Source organism: Euwallacea similis, chromosome 19 (genome assembly GCF_039881205.1).
Source record: "Euwallacea similis isolate ESF13 chromosome 19, ESF131.1, whole genome shotgun sequence".
NCBI classification, from domain to species: Eukaryota; Metazoa; Arthropoda; class Insecta; order Coleoptera; family Curculionidae; genus Euwallacea; species Euwallacea similis.
This window is the reverse complement of record NC_089627.1, coordinates 1,756,645-1,777,537: the sequence shown is the minus strand read 5'-3', so window position 1 is coordinate 1,777,537 and position 20,893 is coordinate 1,756,645. Positions and strand designations below refer to the sequence as shown.

Genomic DNA, 20,893 nt, shown 5'->3' with positions numbered 1-20,893 from the left:
CTTTATGGCTTCTTCTGTTTGCTGGGTTCTCGAAAGTAGGCCATTGGAGCATTTTTAGAGTTCAACTTATTTATCTTTACGACAAGAAACTATCCGTTGATTTGATTCATGGCGTTCGTTTATCCATAGAAACCCATAAAAAATAGTTTTACTGCTGTTCAGGGTCGTCGTTTGCTGTTAATGAGCTTTCTTAGGTTAACACTATGATTTTGCATGTCGTTGTCTTGCTGGATTAGCCCAAGAGCAGCAACACCGGCGAACCAACGATGTGGAACAACGGGGTTTATAAATCCAGCTTTAATCCCAATTTTAAGTACATATTATGGTTGTAAGTAATAGTACATTATACACCAAAGTTGTGAAGTCATTATAATATTACCCGAACGACTAGTTTAAATCCCGAAGGGCGTGGCGCTCAGGGATCTTAGGCGTAAGGGTCAATATTACTTCACTACCGTGGTGTATATACGATTTTCTCCACTACAAGATTCCAAAAAATAACTATACCTCGCTTAAATTAAGCATGAATTAAATCGGACACAGGAAAAGGGCAAATCAAATGAAACATCCACAGTGACGTCTCGCTTGGCATTCATGTCCATGGCAACTATAAATAAATCAACAGTGGAATGATGACGACATTGTGGACGATTAGTTCGCTAGGTAAATAATGAGCCATATGCGTGTCATTATTAACATATTATTAAATTGTTTTAGGAAAAAGGGGAGAAAACGACTTCACAGTCATTCAACACGCCTCACGATGGTGTCTTTAAAAGCGAATAGTGGAAAAAATAGTGTGCAAACCGCAAAATGGAGAGTTTCATTACAATCTCGAGAACACTTTCTACCTCGCTATGTAATATAATATTAGGTATTTTTCAAGAGACAGTAATTTTCACTAATGGAATTCCCAAGTATGCGCGTTAGCGATACGCCCTTTTTTAATTCATTTATTCTGGATCTAAAGCAAATAATCTTGTAAATTATTATAAACAATTCACGAACACTAATTAAGTGTCTAAAATTGTGCTCGAGAACTGGAATAAATTGATTAAAAAGCTCATTCTGGCAGTTTATTGTTCCATTACTAAAAATTACTCTATGCTGGAGGATACCTATTATTTCTCGTTTGGAATTCTCTTGCATCAGATTTCTTGGCGCTCTTTTGAAAATGTGATACTCGGTTGTCCTGGGTACCTCCCATTTAATTTTTTAATCATTTGAATTAACTGGTTCCCTCACTGTGGGACTGCAACAGAATTTTAAACCTTACCCCATAGACCAGTTTGTTCTTAATGTTTTTTTATTAAACATATTTATTATCTTATTTTTATCTGTGTGATTTTAAAATTATTTTCAGATTAATTTCCAAATTTAATCATCAAGTTTTACCGTAAATTTTACTTCTCAGTGGTTTATCATGACTATTCATTTTATCCAGCTTTTTTGACTCTTTAATGTCTCATTTTTGACTTGGGATGCGTCTTACTTTTTTTTATATTTCATTACTTTTCTTAATTTAATTAAGAATTTAGTATCTGCTTCGAATCGCCTTGTTATTTGTCTTAAATCTTTACTGAGGAAGATAAATAAAATAGAAAAAAGAAGCGAATGAATCCTAAGCTTCTATGAGAACTATTGTTTTGTTATTTAAATAATATTTCTGTACACAATTCTGTAAGCTTTCCCAACTTCACAAATGGGCTGAACCGTTGGAGTTCAAAATTACAGCAGCTTTTCCTGCGGATTTTCGTATATATACAACTTTATCCCATTTTAAAATTAGACTCAATTTATCATTAACCTTTAAAATCCTTTTGGATATGTATATAAATGATTACAGCATGTAAATAATAACGGATAAAATATGATGCTCAAAATTGGCCTTTATTAACTCGCCATTGTTGCAGAAAGGACTATGAGGGTAAGACCTAATACCTTATGATAAATTTCATGGGTTTAAGGGATGAACTAAATGTTAAATAAAATCGTTTCGTTGGTGTCTGTCTACATTTTTATTTATTTGGGTCTATATCCACACGCCCTAATAGAACATTAATATTTAGCTTTAGGGAGCTCTAGCTCTTAGTTATAGAAGGATAATTTGATTTAGCGTCACGTTGCGTGAATGTAACAGGCAACTAAAATGATTTCTTAGCACATCCCAGTGGATAAATAAAATTAGGAGAAGTAATTCGAGAGGAATCTGTGATAATGACTAGCCATTAGCGTGCCCCGTTTGAAATCCTTAATTCAGTTGATTGAGCCCCTAAATAACGGGATGTTCGCGAAATTTCACTCGAGAGAGTCTAGAGAGGAACGAATTTTTGAGTAATTTAATTGTGATCAACTGAAGTATATTTAAAACGGTCGCATAAATCAACATAATTTTCGTGGGTCAAGCGTATAAAATGAATTCGCGTCCCACGTGCATGGAGGGAGAGAAAGTCCAGTTCAACAAATGGGACCACTCAGACCATAAGTCGCACTTCATTTGAAGTTTTAGGTCAGAGGCACATCGTAGATAAACTCGTCAGCTGTTACCCATGTTTGATGGTAAATGGTTTAATCAACGCCCAACGTCTGCGGTTCATCGCCTACTGAGTCTACCGTGCTTTTTTTAGTCACCCGTTATCCCACCCCAGCAATAGAAGCTGCCATTCAAAATAAGCGCTCATAAAGCCACAGGAATCTTTCTTCGTAAAGCATATTCTCCTTAATGAAATTACTTTAACGAGAAAAATGCTCAACAACTTATGAAGCGAAGAGGGATTTTCCAAATCCCCTCCTTCAGCTTCATTTCACCCTTTCTCCGCAATATGTAAAAAGGGACATTTCTGTAAATGTTAGCGCAAATGGCGAGAATGGTGTGTACGTAATAACCTACATGGGGACAGGGGCATATAAAGGAGGGTGGCAATCTGGGGTCTCTGACCTCAGACAACAGACCTGTTGTTAATGTCCCCCTAGGGTGGTATGTGTGAGAGACTTTCATAACTATTGTGGCTATTAAGCCTTCTTAATACTGCGCGTGTACTACATTATACAAAAAGCTCAAACCACACAACAATGCCCTTCAAACAACTTTAACGAGTTCACATTGTTGCAAGTCAAGTTCAAGTGCCGGATAGTTAAAGTGGTTCCGACATTAAAGCTTATCGGCATATCTAGATGTGTTCTTTGTACCCGGTTGTTCCTGAGAACATGTTCAAGAAGACGGCAGGTTCTTAATGACGCGGACATTTCAAATGGGCTTTCGAAAGCATGTCACGTTATTTGTCAGTCGAGCAAACAAGGGATTTAATTTATTTAGTTATGCTGAGCTTATTAGGGGCTTTTATCAATGTAAAATAATAATTTAAAATACTAAGTTTGATGGAGTGGGAATTACTAGATGGCTCGCTACAAGAGAAAATAAACTAATCTTCTTTGCGTCTGTGCCTTTTTCCTTTTAAAGTTACATATTGCACTTTTCCTTCCTTTAACTGCCTTTAAACTCTTTAATTATACACTGCACTGCGTGGTATATAAATCATACAGAACTTTTATTTCGCAAACAACATTTTCGTGGGCCGTTCTAACATTGGATTAAATTTAAAATTTAAATCCAGGTCGATTTACTTAATGTATGGAAATGTTGTTATCACTCGGGTGTTGGAGCCTTTTAAAAAAATCGCTCGGCCTGATATGATTTATACATATTTCCGTTGGGTTACGGGCTTGCCCCAGCTTGTTTTCCTTTTTTATGGGTACGTGTTGCATAAGAAGGCTTAATATTGTAAATGGAGGACATGGGCAAATCATTCACATCGGTACGTAACAAACATGAGCTTTCATGAATTTTTACGCCCTTCCAATTCAATATTATTTTTACTCGCTCCTTCTTCTCTGAACTTGCACATATTTTGTGTATGAATCGCGACATATAACTTCTTCAACTCAAAAATTTTCCGGGGAATTTTCCGTGGTACCCAACTTCAACCACTTTTCAAATTTTAAGCGCCGATATATATGAGCAATTGGTTAAAAATGCCGATCCACTCAATCGCCTCGATAAACTCCATCAGCCGGCACTAGACGTGTTACTTTATGTCTTAGTCCTCGATCTAGACTAACTTTAATAACGATTTTCGCGATTTTGACAGAGCATTGAAAGTTCTTAAAATGATGTTTTTAAGACTCCAGGGTCTCAATAGAGGCTTCCAGGATCAATATAGGATCCATATTTTCTTATTAAAGCGAGACACAGCACCTCAAACTTTCTAATTTTCCTGAAGACTTCCAAAAGGGGGAGGATGAACCACTTTTCAAATTTTCAGCTCCGATATCGCGGAAACCCCAAGAACAATTGCATTCGACTTGATCGACTCTATCGCCCGCACAGAGGGTGTGGCTCTATCTCTTGATGACTGCAGATTATTGAATTCATTCATCCAGTATGATTTCAACCGACAGGCTAGGAGGGCAAAGAATATCAATCAAAAATTGAATTTCCATAAGCGACATTAAAAGGCGAGAAAGTCGTTGCAAATTCCTGGAACAGACGAGCTGAATGGTCCTAAAGGTTTTCTAAGTGTGATTCGTGAATGAAAATACTAACTATATTAAAAATCCCACAAAAGCAATGTAAATCTGAAGAAATTCAATTTTCCCAATTCTAATGAAAGCATTCTATATTCGATTGAGGTCCAAATGACGCAAGAACCAAAGGACGAGATTGCAATTTAAATAGCAAAAAATTGTACTTGCGACCATAACTCCAATTCGAATTTGAAAAATTGGGCTCCTGCAATTCATATTCAAGCCCATTTCAAATATTCAACCACAAATCAAAATTTGATGAAGTTCACCTAAAAGTTTCAGAAATTGAATTCTTAATAGAATAGAAATCTAGCATATCTAGCACTTCTTAATAGCCCGAAAAACCATTTAAAGTTCATGGAACAGAGGACCAAAAGAGACCTAAACTTATCTACCTTATGACTGGGACTGTTCTGTGATTGGCTATGTTGGGTTTTGCCCTAGGAAGAATGTGGTAATTTATTTAAGGTAATAAATTTGCAGGAAATGCCGTCCAAAACCAATATAAAAAAACCTTAAATTAACTTAACGATTAATAAAACTGACTGAAATCATCGGTCCGCGCACTTTTACAACGAAAATTCTCGTACCCAGACCAGACGAAACAATGGACCATTATGGTTCGGTACCTCTGTTGTTTGCGTGTACTGAACCAGTAAGAGGCCATACTGCTGCAGTATCCTTTACAAAAAGGTATTTGGTCAGCAATTTGATCTTGGGACCAACTCACCGGTAGAAAAAAAGCTATTGCTCTTCTATCTTCAAATAAAATAATCGTTAAACTTTTTGACATCACTCGTATAAGAAATGCTTCCGATCTAATTGCAACATTATACGCCCAAAAGTTGAAGGCAACTTCATCGCAAACTGAATATTTCAGACTGCTTTAACTCCAAAACAGAAATTGTTCGAATTCCAAGAATCCTTAGAAGCCGAAAAACTATTTAAAGCTTCTGGAACACTGGTCCAAGAGGAGCCTCAACCTCTATGTCTGCATTTTGCAAAGGAAAAACACCTCGACTATTTTGCAAGAAAAGCCAGAAATTTGAAGAAGAGTTTCAACGCGAGGCTTAGTGGTTCACATTGGGGTCTGAAGCGGATTGGTGCGGAATCAGCGGATTGGTGCGGATCAATCAAAAGAAGGGTCCATTTCCCCATGGAGTTTAGAACACAGATTGTCAGAAGAAGCTGTTTTGGACCTCGATGAGACTCTCATCATCAAGATTCTGTATCGTTAGCCTTTCTATTCCAGCAGGTCAAATCACTTTTTTTAAATCTCCTAAAGTGGTTTCTTGTGTCAAACATCGCACCGCAATACGTTTTTATGCTCACTCTTATATTAACAACTTTAAAGTCTTTTGGCTTGATTTTGTAACTCACATTTACCGCTTTAATTCGCCTTTTTTACATCGTGTTTTAAACAGCTTTTCCCCCTTCAAACGGCGAACAATTTAGCTCAAATAGACTCGTTTGGAGATAAAATGCAATCTAAATTCATTTCGTGAACGCTTGTATCGCTCTATAAGAAACAAAATAATAAATATTATCTTAATTTCTCAAGAAAACCGCGGAGGTAATTACTCCAAGGCACCAAACGAATTCCCAAGCAAGGCGATTCAGACTGAACTCATCGCGTATCGCTTCGGGGGGGAAATAGGCAGCTTTAGCATTAGTTTCTAAAAAATGTTGTTAAGAGGAAGGCAGTTGTTCTGAACATTTAAAATGTACCTTCATAACGACATTTCCAGGACGATTTTCGTATTTTCTCCAGCTGTAAGCGGGGTGCTTTGTATGGAAATTTCGTGATAAGAAAAGCTGCTAAAACTCCCCTCGATGATCCACTCCCTTTATCTTATCGTGGTCGAGTTGCAAGTCGATACACATTATTTCCGCTGACGTCCATTTCCTTTTCCGTGCAGACACCGTCATTTATCGGGAACTTACATTAATTTCAAATCAAGAGAGAAAACTTAAGTTCCAGCTTTATCGACTTATACCCAACTCGTGTCGGGGCCAGGTCAGGTAATGGTAATTAAAGAGGGTCTTACTGCTACAGACCTATGGGGTCACTGAAGAACTCACAATTATTTTAGCTTGCTTCAAGGTTTGTGGCATGCAACTTTGTCATTTTTCTTTGTGCTTAATCAATTCTGACCCCATCCTGCCCTTGTCACTGGGCTCATCCATAAGTAATTTGTCCTGGGATGCGATCGAAGCTGAGAGAGGGGGCGTATATCGAACACAACTCCCCTCGTGGCAACGAACTTTTGATGGTCTTTCTAATTGAAATTGGGTTTATTGATGTTTACGATTGCCTTATATAGAATCGCTTTTCGCGAAGGGCAAACTTTTTCCGAAAAGTCGCTCCTCCATTGTGGGCTCCATCAGGTAACGAAAGTTCTCTTTTGAAACGGGGGCTTATTTCAGGCGGAAAACGGTATTTTCGCAAACTTTGACTCAAACTACTGCGGTCGCCGGTTATTCGAGAATTATAAACTGAAATCGGTTTGAGAACAGTCCGTTTTCCCCCAGCTAGTTAAACTAGTTTGTTTAATACATGTTTCATTCTGGCGAGCAGTCGTCTGAATTCATATCGAGGCATCCGACGAAAACCGCACTGTTTAAATGCTCAAATTACTGGTGATTTTCCGCTAATACACTTTAACTTTTGTCGGAAAACGAATACGCTTTAATAGCTTTTATGCAAATCTCGTATTAGAACCGAGAGAAGAGCTCGGGAGCTTTGTAGTCGCTCGATAATAATTATTGGTGGCGACACAAAAAGATCTAGGTAGCTTCAAATCTTAATAGTTTCACATTATGATGGTAGTTAATTAAAAAAATCCTGTCAAATTCCGCTTTCCTAAATCAAAGCAAATGTAGGCCCAACCGAAGAATAGAGCCTGCTGGTAACTTTCCCAGTTCTTCCATCGTGATCTTTTTTACTTCACTCTGTCGCCTTTTTCGTCCTTTTTTTGAATTGATAGCGCTCTTTTATAACCTCCTGGATTAGAAGCGATAACGAATCAACATGTCCAAAATAGTCCGTTTAGATCTAGATATTCGATATCAAAGCGGTGTTCAATCAGCCGCATAACTCAACATCGAAGGGGAGCAGCGGTACAATCGCTTAGGACTTTCATGTTGAATGAAGATTGAAGAGTGCATTCAATGGGCGTTGGTCGGTTTGAATGGAAAAAATTATGGAACGTTCCAGAGGAGCCATAAGCTCTTTCTCAGTCTGCGGACAAATGCTCACACAAAGATTTGCTCACATTATGGAACAAAGCGTTCTCAATGTGAGGTATCTCTGCAATAAAAAATTCACTTTGTGGAGAACTGAAGTGAGCCAGCGCGTCTTTAGTGTCGCGAAGTCTAAACGAAGAGATGCACCTCAAGTGTATCTCTTCAATTAACATCGCACTCAAGACGACTGGACAGACCTGACACCGAGGAAGGTCATTCAAGTGGGTCTTTGCGGTGATGAATCGGTTGGCGAATTTCTCTTGGTAATTTTTCGTTCTCAGAAAAGCGCGACATTTGTTCTGGTAAGAAAGACTGCGAAAATCCTTGATGAATTTCATTCTTTCTGTTCTTATATACACTAATTCTTTGCCTACTTAGAGACCATAAATTCCAATTAGGTACCTCAAAGGCCGGATTTTCAGTTCGCAAGCTCAAGACATGCATATTTGCAAGATAGAATTCCCTTGGATATTTAATTTAAATTTTTACTATCCAGATAACAGTGATCCGCACTAAATTAAATTGCCCTGAAGGGCATCCAATCTCAAAATAGTCTCCAAGACAAGCATAAGGTTGAAGGATGTTATTAATATTAAGAATTTTTCGGCACCTTGTATAACGCACTCAGAAATGGAGAATAGTCTGTAAGTCAATACCTCAAAACTACTTTCAGTTTAATACCCGTTTCATATGGGTCAAGACTCGCACACGAGCTCACACTTACACTCAAATGAGCGCGGCTTCCATTAGATGCATAGGAGTGTAGCGCTCATTTTAGTGTGAACACACTGATTACTTTTAAGGGCATTAAATTTTGAGCTTTGCTTGAGTGTCGCCATAGCAGGACACGGCCCTTAGGCTTTCTCGAAGATCATCCCTCACCAATGTATTTTTCTGTATAAATGGAGATACTTTCTGCATTTATTTAAGCTCAACAGATGGTCTAAATTACTTATAAATCTCTTCAAAGCCGGAAATCTATTAACTGATATAATCTAACCCAGAAAAACTTCGGTTGAAATGCCATGATTTTAATTGCAATAGAACTTATGTCCGAGTTGCAGCTATATGAGAATACTAATCATCCCAGAATACCAAAGCACCAGCAATTCCAGCACCCACACTTGGATTTCTCATGTTTTAGGATTTTTTTATGAATTACTCAAATTATCCTCTATGCAGTACCCACCTTATGGGGGTACGTGAAGGCGAAAGCTCAGGGCACCAGACGCCAGGAAGGGTGGCGAACTTTTCTGGTCGGTGGTTTTTCTTGGAGGTAGGGAGCAGTGATTAAAAATTTCGCCCAGGGCGCCAGACCTGGTAAGACCGGCTCTACCTCTATTTATATAGCTTTCAGCGAAATGAAGGTACGTAAAAACCGAGCTACCACTAAATTCGACCATCTCCTCCATAAGTGGTATTTGTCCAGTAAGAAAGAACTATTCTGATTGTGGGAGAAATCAGCATTTAAGCTAATATGTATTTCCATTCTGACGAATAGTTATGCTAGCTAATTCCGATGATTTCATTAAGACGAGAGTCGACTAGCTGTCTCTTTGATATGAAATTACTAAATCCAGATTTGTCCGGACCTGGATGGGAGTTAAAGAAATGGCAAGGAGGAGAAGACATGGATGGGAAGTGAATCCAGGAAGACGAACCAAATTTCTTTAGATGTCGTGGTGCAGCGCATGATCTCATATCTCGACAGACAGTTCTGCTTTATACAATTCAATTTTTCCTGCGAATCCCCTGATGTACTACTCCCTTGAACCAAATTATTCCCATAATGGTCAAAATCAGAACAAAACCTTTCGTATTTTCATATAAAAGGGGAAAAACATAAAATTCGAGTCCGAACTGAACAACAGAGAGAATAGGGGCACGCTGCGGGTATACGAAACAAATGCGCAAAGCGAATTAATGGAAAACAAGTCCAGCACAAAGAGTGCCCTGCCGGGTGGGAAAGTAAAACGATGTGTCTTTGTTAATTGTATAATGACCACGTTCAAATGTTTCCGGAGACCTGCCCGCGCGATCCCATGCCAGGCCCGCCATGTTGCCACATTATTAAATACGACTGTCTTTCAATTAAATTATTAATTTTATTCTTCATAGGACCAATTCAGTAGAATCCGCGAGGTTATGTCAATGAAGATTAGCAGGAGAGTTCGCGAGCTTTAAGTAAAATTAAATTGTGTTGTGAAATCAAAAATTGGAATCCCATCAATTACTCAATTCATTCATTCATGCGCTCAAGATGCGCTCTGGCCAAAAATTCCCTATATAGTACAGTCAACACAAAGAAGTAACGCTGCATCGGTGCTTTGTCCATGCCATCTTGGTTCCGAGGAACGTCTATAGTACCCCCGTCACCCTCGAGTCGGTCGAATTGTAAACCACATTGCCTCAACGTTCCCGAAATCGCTGGATGAAATTACTATATAACTTCTTTAGACCAGATGTGTCATGAGTGACACGTGCGCAATTTTACGCGCTGGAGCGTCTTTCGACACTGCAATACCCTTTCTAAACCTATTGCTGTAATGTTTACGCATGCTCGCTCAAAGATTTGAGGTTAAATGGACTAGGTGCTTTGTTTGTATTTAAGCGGCTTGCGGCTGCGCAAGGACAAAAAACAAGTAAATACATAATAAATAGACCAAAGCAGTATCAATAGATATATCAGCTGACCTATACCAAAAAATAATATTTATTTATGATTCTAGCTGGGGCCCACCCTGGCTTCTATCTCCATCTTTGGCTGAGCTTAAGCAACAATCTCTTCTTTCACTTCCGTGGTATGAAATTCAATTAAACCCTCCCTGTCCATTGTATGTAATATATTCCGATTTGCTTACTCTCATGTCCAATTTATCCGGAAACCGGATCCCGAACCGTAACTAGACACGTAAGCTAATATAAGTCAGTTGCAGAAGCAAACAAACGGACGTAAAATTCGCACGGATAAACAAATGTCCGAGCATTTCGCGGAAGAATGGTTCATTTGCTGCAGATTCACCAGGGGTTTCAATTACTTTAGACCGGGGGTGTATACTGGAACAAAGGGCCGCAGTAAATCTACCGAAAGCAATACACAGTTGCATTGTTCTGACGAAAGGAGGATCAAAGTATGTAGACATTTCAATAAGTTTTTAAAGTAAAACGAAGAATGATGAAAAATACTTTGAACTGACCCATCAGAATTGTTTGAGTGCAGCGGACTGCGCCAAATTAATTGATGCCGCGATGAGAGCTATGAAATAATAGCAGAACTCCTACGGACTCATCAAGAGCTTCGTAGTGACGATGAAAACATTCTGAAACTGGCAAACGAAATTCGTGGAGAAAATGCATTAATTAGGATTACAAAATTGATTTCTGTAATTGTTTTTCTGTGAGAAATTTTTTCTCTTCATAACTCTATTACTACAAGCTCGTTTAATTTTGGGTAACTTACGAAAACTCTTCAATATAATTCACTGCGGACATGGGAAAGTTCGACCACAGGGTACCTAAGAAAGTTCCCTACGTTCCTTAATGATTGATTATATACACATTATTTTTAAATATTCAACCCGCATTTTTAATCTCCCATCTGGTAGGTTCTCGGTCGATTTGGTTGTCTGCCCAACCAACGATGTCTTAATTGAAGTTTTATGTTCATGGTTTAGGGGGAACATTAATTTCTATTTTGATAAAAAAACGCTCCGTGTCGGTGATTATGGCTGATTAATATTTGTCACGATATGGAGATATTAATTTATTTAAATTAAGCCGTCAGTTAGGGTCTTTCGAAAGTTTGTTGCCGGCTACAAAGCACCACTTTAATATGAAGTGTGATTCGATTTGCTTTATTGACAGTCAGGAGGCTCTATTTCGGTGCCCGATTAATATTTTCTCTTGTAGTGGACAGATGATCGATATTGAGTTAATATTATGATATTTTAATAACTGAGCTCTTCACATCTTATTTCCGGCGAGAACTGAATTTGGCAGTAAATGAAGCACAAATAACCTCAGAAATTTTCGGTACATTTATCTCGAGAAAATGTAAAGAACACAAATCATAAAGACAGCCCTTAGGATGAGCAAACTATTCATCTTCAAAGTTGAGCTATAGGTGCCGTTCATCATGAAGTAACTAGAAACCAGATTGTTAATTTGCTATAGAAATGATGGCTGGTTTCATCAATTTCGGTGAGAAGCTTTTGCAGCGAACTGGTTTTCCTTTAGGCTGCAGTGACAGCCTGTTTCCTGGGCATCCTTCGATCCAGTCAACTAAAGATTAACTGGTAAGTTATTAACTGGACGATTACACAACTTTTTATAATTTTCTTTGAGTTATCGGTAGACCATCTCGGCAATTTCAATGCTATCTGTGAATACAGACCTGTTTGTTTTTTGGAGGGTCCTCAAGCCCTGCGGTGGAAGACCTTAACGCGGTTCTTTGTGCTATTTAGAATCAATAGGAACTTAGTTTTCACTCAAATATTCAATTTTTTCAAATACGAATTTGTAAATAAAAAGCGAATTTCATCTTCATTTTTCCAAAGTCTCTAAAGATTCTAATTTTCACGCATACAACAACGTTCTACTGAACCAACTTGAATCACTTACCAGCTTCGTTACTGGCTTACGGGTCGAATTCTTCATCTAACAAAATTTTTTAAAACTAATATATTAACCATTAGCACTGCTATTCCTAACTTAATTTCAATTTAAATAGGAACCAACGCCTCAAGTTGTATATGAAGTTTAACAAACCAACTTTCGCTGTATTAACTAGCGCTGAGAATACGCCCGCTTCATCATATTTTAAATGTAGGAAGCTTGTATTCCTCACTATCTTCCCTTACCTGCCGTACGACCAAATTATTAATGTGTTGGCAACTTACATCGCAAGCTAATTTCCATAAAAACGTTGATATTGTGCCTAAATGTTTGTCAGATTCCTGGTACCTTTGAAAACTATTAATGTTAATGCTAAGATCACATTAATAATTTGGTCCTAATAGTGGATTTGATGGTTTGAAAATATGTGCAAAAGAGGTCTTTTAAAATAACACTTCTCGTTTCCCAGTCATAAATAACCGTACTTAGCAAATGGAAAATCGGCTCGCCTCAAGTTCCAAAATTTCCAAAAGCTTTTTATCCATGGGTGGGTTGGCATCTAGATATCTTAGGGTCAATAGATCAAAAACCTATTGAACTTATTTGGAAGAGAATTCTCATGGATACTAAAAATCAGATCACTGTCGATCCTTAGCAAACCAATTCCAGATATTTTTTACACACAGATATGCACATTTAATTTGGTAGACCTGCTTTAAACTTTAACTACTACTAACCTGAACTAAGTATCACAAAAGAGTACATTACTATGTCGATAAATGTTCCACATTGTAGGCCGTTACTCGTTTCGTGCTTGTTAGCCCTCGTCAGACGGCTGTAGAACCTCGCGTAAAGCGTCGTTAAGAAAGAGAAAAACAAAAGAAAACTGGTCTGATGGCTAATTTCTCTCTAGCATTGATCTACGTTGTTTTTTTAATTACTTCTAGGAGGAAGTACTTGAGTATCACAGGAAATTACACTCCCGTGCGGATATAATATGTCTAGTACTAGCTACAACATTTTTGAAAATTCTTAATCTCAAGCTGAGGTTAGTTTGGGTTAATTCAGGTTACTTCTAGTTACTGTTTTATCGAAAAATATATTTTATCGAACAGTATAATCCAGATGTGTCGTTCAGTTTTGAAAATCAAAAAAACCGGTGAATCAAACCTGATGAATCTTTAAACATACAATAATCACTATATCTAAAGTAATGACCTCGTGTTGGCGGTTCCGGATGTTTCTCTGAGAACAAAGGGTTAGTCGGTCGATTATTCCTGGATTGAAAAATCAACCCGACACAAAGTAAACAATTCAGATCGCTATGTGCCGACTTCACGAAGTGTGGAAAAACAGATTCCCTCAAACCTCGTTAAAAAAAAAGTTACTTCTAGTTATAAATTCTGCACTACCCGGTCGCCAGAAGGTTTCACCTCGTGAGAAAAAAAGATTCCTTCAACCTTTAGCATTTTGCATGTGTCTAACTTGATGTTATAAAACAACGTCTTGAACTTCCCATATTTCGCAAATTCGTGCCTCGAGGGGCACTTAATCTTATTCTAATGTCCGTTTTTGACAAAGAGCTCGTAAAACAATCGCTTTCAATTCATAACTCCTCAAAACCTTTAAGTCGTGTTTCTCCTAAAGGAAAAGCCAACCGAAAATTCCCAACTTCACCGTTTTATTTACCTCTAAACTTAACTCGGGGAGAACTTTAAATATCGCTCTGTCCGGTTTGAGGCCCTAAGGGAACCGAAACTACCTACAACTACGGCGGAACGTTCAAGAAAACCGCACCGACCGAGTCCTTGTGTGACAGGTTGAGTGGCAGCTGAAACTTTGTTAAAATGCGAAGGAGGAAATGCCCCCCAATGTGCCCCCATCAAAAAAACATCCCCAGAAATAAATAACTTCACTACGCTTTCCGGTCGGATAGGAAAATGTGAGCTATGACTTTGAAGTGAAACCTGGAAGTCTTTTGAAAGGACTAGAAGGGGAAACTTTGCATTGCTCCTAGCGGGCTAACGCCTAGGTTCTTTTAGTCTTAAGACCATAATATCGCATTAATTCTTTGCAGGCAGATAAAGAATGTGAGGAATTTCGCTTACCTTTTGCTAGCGAGATGGAGGTAGCCAGGAAGTAGACTACGGAGGCCCAGGCCGCAAATTTTAAACTTGTTCCTGCTGACATTCCTGCTAACTTCGGTCGCGGGCCCTGCAACAAAGAGAAAAATACATTTTCAGAATGTTTTGTTTCGTTGCAAAATTGTAAAGTTATGTGAGGCAGACAAAGAAAATACACAGAAATTAAACCTCAAAATATGGCGCTGTCTGTTCGTGGATATATGCACAGGCACCCACACACCCCTCCTCTCAGCTGCTGCCTTCCAGAAATATACCCTCATAAATGGGAAAGTTTTATATCATTCGGATGACACCTGTCCCTTTTACGCTTAACAAACGCCTCAACAAAAATCAACATTTGCCATTAGACATGAGAGGTACTCGAGGGGGATAATTCAATGGTTAGTAATACCAAAACCAGTGGCGTTGCTCATTTTCTTTGAAACAAACAACATTCGATGAGCCGTAAGTCCGACTTGCTTCCACGCCCCTGTGCACAGAGCCCCCCCCCCCCTGTTCCGCACTCCCTCGCAGCAGAATATGATCTTTATCCAGTATATTGACGCAAATCCCCCTAAACATCCCTCTTAGGCAATATAAAAACTGTCGCACGCTCTTTTAATCTGATTTCGCGCTTCCATGTTTGACGACAAACAAAGGACAGTTCATGCGACACTTCATACTTTATGTCGCCGGACAAAGGAGATATATTGCGGCACCGAGATGGGGGATCTTTTATGAGTCCGATCCAATATGGCTTGACAAATGACCCGCGGCTTTCGGGGACTTTGTATTAAAATTAATATGTCGCGATAAAGGGTTGAGGACGCGGCAACGCAGCCCTCGGAAGAAAGCTTCAGCCCTCGGCTACTTAACATTGGCGCTGTTTGCCGCAAAAACAGCGCTCCTTCATCTAATCCGGAACGGGGCTAGAAAAGGCCGGATTCCCATAAAAATATGTCGAGCACGTGCCCGCCGGAACCCCCTTATTGTTTCGCCACTTTGGCCCCTTTTTAAGGGGCCCGTTCATCAGGGCTCGTCGCCCCATTAGGTGATAGATAAATGGGGTTGGTAATGGTATCATTTTTTAGATCGTTAATCGAGACGCTCGCCTTCCTTGCTACACATGTCCGGTCATCGTCACTATTCTTTAGATAAACGCTGTCCACTGCCTCATCGCAGCTTATTGGGCGCAAATTCCGCAAAAAACTTTAAATTATTCCCGCTGCTGTTTAAGGTGCGATTGTAGCTGATTTTGCTCTTAAAGACATCCATCTGGAATGATAAAAAGCACGACTCATAAATCTCCCCACCCCGTATAATTCGGGCATCAATTTCCTAAAGGTTTTTGTCGATGGGGTTATCGATACGAACGGTATCGATCTAATGGCTCGCATTGTTTGTAGTCGTTTTTTGTCCCATTCGCCGATTTTGCCAACGGGGTATAGTCGCTAAAACAAACGACGACGATCGAGTTTTGCTCCCTTTTTGGGCCGGAATTTCCGTTGCGTGTTTAATCCGTTCATTGTTTCCGTGACGATTCGGGGAGATTAAGAACTACGCTGTTATTTTCCCATTTTTCCTTGTTGGAACAACCTCGATATTATAATAAAGCTACCAGAAAAACCATATACCTCGACCATCAAAGGAGGATAATTAAATTATCTTGATACTTTCCGAGATCTATAAAACATTGGGCCTGGATCGTGCCGGGCATGGTCGTCGAACAATGACGCAATTTCAGACGTAATCTTCCGGATGCTGCGGTTACCCGCTGGAAAATGTCATTGACCAAGCGCGGAAGTCGTGCATTGTGAACCCGACATTAAAACTTTAACCATCCAATCGCTTATGATCGATAATCTTAAATCTCGCATGACAGATCCCGGATTGTTAACAAGGAACAACCACACGCAGAGCTGCGTCTCGAATTTACATATCACGTAGTTAATAGCCCACGCCCATCAAGCACCACCCAGTATTCAACTTCTTGAGGAAAAAATGGGATGGTAATTTGTTTTCTAATGCGACTGCATTATTGTCATCTCGCATTGTAATGGATTCAGTTAGTGAACTTAACCGTTAAGCAATTTTAAATATTTGATAGTGGGCATTCGGGTTCGTGCGGAATCTCTCATGAAAATGCTTTCGGACTGAAGATTTTTCAGAAAATTCTGCTCCAGGAGCCTCTTCAACTTACAGGAATCTGAGATGAGCAACTCTCGCAAGCTTCTTCGACTTAAATTTTAGATGTTTTTCCAATGCAGGCGGGGTTTCTCTGGGATATTTGGCTGAAAATCCTTCGAAGATTCTGCATTTTGGATTTTCTCCCGTAATTTGATGGTATTCACCGTGTTCTTGAAGTACACAATAATATCCGAAGTAGAAATTCTTTAAAAACTTTACATCGATTAAAGTCTCTTGTGTAGAGAATCATCAAGCTGAAAAGTCCTTGTTCATCCTAAATAATTATTCGTTCGTCTTATTGATCGTCTTTAATCATCTCAAGCCGTTGAATAGAGGATTTTTACATGAATTCTCCAGATTTTAAGCAATACCCCAATAAGTAAAATCCCGAAAATTTAACACCAGTTGGGGAATTTTAAGGGGAAATACCTTCCCTCAAAACGCTTTGTCCTTAATTGAAGGTCTCCACGGAAAAAATCATGTCTTAAACTTCCTGAACGTTCTCCTTTTTAGGCTTGCTTTTTTTGTTGCACCTTGATGAATTCACGTGTTTCTCAACTTTTAAAAGAAATCTTAAAAATCCCTAAAATTTCACATCGATAGAGGCATTCTATGATAAGATACAGTACATCAAAATTCCTAACAGTTTTCCCTTTGAAATCCTCTCATTTTGCTTCCATTTGGATGCCGAAACTTGGAGGGTCCCTGTTGTCCCTTCTCAACCTTAATTATTGGAACTTGACTGAGGTCTTTCACGCAGAATTATCCATTAAAAAAAAATTTGGATGCTATTGCTCTTTTCCAACTCCCAAATTTTAATTTAATTTAAGGCAGAAAAATCCTTTCAATTTCATAACTATTGAGGATGATGGAGGGGGATAAATGCGCAACTCAAAATGTGATATTTTCGCCCTGCGTGCTGATAAAATTTTCATTCAAGGTCATTCTAAGGTCATCGGCTTTTTACTGGTGAAGGAGCAGAAAAAATTATCTTCGTGCGATAAATCCTCTTTACTGCACGTTGGTAGGAAAAGTATTCCCATGTTTGACACTTCGAAACTTCCGAGTGAAGCTAAAGTTTTTATGAAAAATGAATGTACACTTTTTATTGCAATTTTTGCCACCTTTAGAACCAAGCTTAAGCCGCGATTGAACTATTCAGCCTTCGACGTTCAGACCGCATTTTTCTCAGACCAGACTTCTTAATTTTTTCAAGCCGCTTTTAGGTTTGTCGTGCTGTTGCCGTTTGATTAACTCTTTTGTTGTTGAGTTACCATGCTCGTAATTCCACTCATGATTCCTATGAATAACATCCATTAAAGAACTCGTTCGTTAATGCATCCAATGCTAAAAATGTCCCTACAATCACACAAAGCCAGCACCACCTTCATATTTCAATTTATGGCATTTCCTAGCACGATCTGATGTTAAGCCCGATAACATCCCAATAAAAGTATGAAAATTCAATTAAGAATTCGAAATGAAAGGCAACTTACTTCGTTTGTTTTGAATAGGAAATGCCGCATATAATTTCAGCTTTATTAAAATTACATTAGGTTTGTTTTATGATGCTTTTAGTTTTATTGCTCCACTGTGTTTACGGAGCGTATCCCTTATATTGCCAGGTGTTCCCTGTTCGCTCCATGTTGCGATGGCGCCCTAGAGCAACTCAAACATAACGCTATATGTTTGTGTACACACATGTACAATATCATTGGAAGGAAAGCTATACTTTTAGCGACGTAAGAAAAGGGAATTAATTAAGAATTCTCCATTAAGTTCGAACACTAAACGTAACGATGGGCGTAAATTTTAGTGACCGATTTTGATGGAGGGTTTTAGGAAAGTCCCGGCAAGAATTTATAGGGTAATTTGGGTAGTTCATTATGGGGAACCTAGTCCGGCCATTATTTTTTAGGTGGTAATTTTGTTTTGATGTTCCCTTTCAAGCGCAGTAAATACAACGAATTAAATGTCACGATAGCACTCATTCCTCATAGAAAACCCTTAATATTTTAGGGCCAATACTCTTTGCGTTAAATTTTTTTCTATCCCCCTCTCGTTCAATTTTTAAACTTCACCCTTCCCATAAAACATTTTAGTGTAAAGTGCCCGGAGCTGTAAAATAAAAAGCCGTAGACCAGTGCTCTTTTATGCGGTTGTTTTGTCCATAAATACCGAAATGGAAACACCCTAAACCTATTCAGGTACACTTTTTAACGCCTTTTTGAAACTGTTAGGGCTATTAGCTCCGCTCTTTCTCTCTGCAACCTAAAATTAAGCCATTAAATGTCTATATTTACGTCTCGTGTGAGCCGCATAAATATAAAACACCCATAAAATGCCGATAAATCTATGTATGCGCGTGGCGAAATCCAAACAGAGTTTGCGTACTATATGGTTTCTTACTGCACGAGGACTTACGTCATGGTGTGCTCATGCGAAATGTAAACTAAACCAACTTGATTTCAACACTACCCCGATCGTTCTTTGTCGTATTTTTACAAAAAATTCATTGCTTTTTGGGGGACACAAAAATATGCTGGAATTTTAAAAAAACGTAAAAAAAACACATATTCATTCATGTGTTGTATTATTACTATATATCCAGATTTACACAGTTTGTCCCAAATGAGGATGAACAGCATGGGAATCTCGAAAACGGTAATAGATACAAAATCTCTTAAATTAGGGTAAACTTACGAGATTTAATGCAAATTAATAATTTGTTTTTATATCGGCTAAACTCCGAATGGGTACAAAGGCATCCCGAGAAAAAAAACGAATTTGGAGGCCTTCGTTTTTTTAAAATAACTCTTACGCGGTTACCGTTAGTGGAACGAAAGTTTCACATTATTAAGATCATTTTTTGAGAACTTCTTTGCAGCGTTGCCAGTTTCTTGTAAAGTCCTTACTTTCAAAGATACATTGTTAAACTTTTGCTTTTCATATGGGCGCAATATCAAATATATATATTTTTAAATCATCATAAAATTCTCTTTTCAGCCATGTATCATATTTGATATTTCTCTCAAAAACTTTTTTGATTTTGATGATTTTGACTTATAACAATGATACAGAATAAATAAATAAATACTTAAACGAGGCCTATTCCTTCAAATTAGACACCAGTCTTCTAAATATAGATTTTCCGGGTTGCTTTCTTTTTGGGATCTGATTTAAATATGTGCATAGGTTTAGCGTCTACACAATTTTTGTGACATAATATGCAGCATGACAACATATCAAATTTCTCTTCATTGGAGAAGAAAATTTGAGCCGTAATTATACACACGTCAAACAAATTTAAGGTTTTACAACTTTAAAATATTTTTTACGTTTCCAGAGCATTTATTTATTTAATCTGTACCATCGCTGTAAGCCAAAATCAACACCGACTAACCGAAAATGTTTTAATGGCTATAACTCATAATTTCTGAGAGAAATACCAAATGTAGTATATGGCTGAAAAGGGAATTTATAACGATTTTAAAAATGTAAATATTCGGTATAACGCCTAAAGGAAAATTAAATGTTTAACAATTTGTCTCTAAAAGTAAGGATTTAACAAGAAAACTGGCAATATTGCTAAAACGTTCTCAAAAAATTGTCTTAATAATGTAAAACTTTCATTTCTTTAACTGTAACCGTATAAGAGATATTTGCAAAAAATGAAAACCGCCAAATTCGTTTTTTTCGGACATTTTCGTAACCATTAGTGATTTAGCCGGTATAAAAACACATTATTAATTTTCTTTATATTGCGCAACTTTTTCCTAATTTAAGCGATTTCGTACCTATTACAGTTTTGGAAATCCCCATGCTGTTCGTCCTTATCTGGGACAAATTGTATATTCAAAATGCAAGCAACTTCTCTTTCCATGCAAGTCTAGAAATCTACAATTTGCTGACCCCCATCACTTCAGAGATACGTCTGGTTCTCGTCTCTGGACCCCCCAGTGCTCCGATAAAGATTTCCCCTTTTTGATCTACAGTGAGAATTTTTTTTTAGCAGAATGGACCAGTCTCAATCAGCTTGTCGTAAAGTCTCTTGAAAGTCCGATGATCTGGTGGCCTATTATAAAAAAATTAAATAAAAATATTGTACTTATCAGTACTGCTAGGAAAGTCACTTTTTT

General features: G+C 38.2%; 1 protein-coding gene across 1 annotated transcript in view; it reads right to left on the bottom strand.

Annotated features, from left to right (window-relative positions):
• Positions 1–20,893, bottom strand: part of LOC136415041 (uncharacterized) — a 181,252-nt gene that overhangs the window by 137,571 nt on the left and 22,788 nt on the right. Inside the window, exon 2 of the mRNA XM_066399401.1 lies at positions 14,553–14,658. Within this exon, the coding sequence (XP_066255498.1) occupies positions 14,553–14,634 (82 nt within the window). The 5' untranslated portion in view covers positions 14,635–14,658. The remainder of the gene's footprint in view (positions 1–14,552; positions 14,659–20,893) is intronic.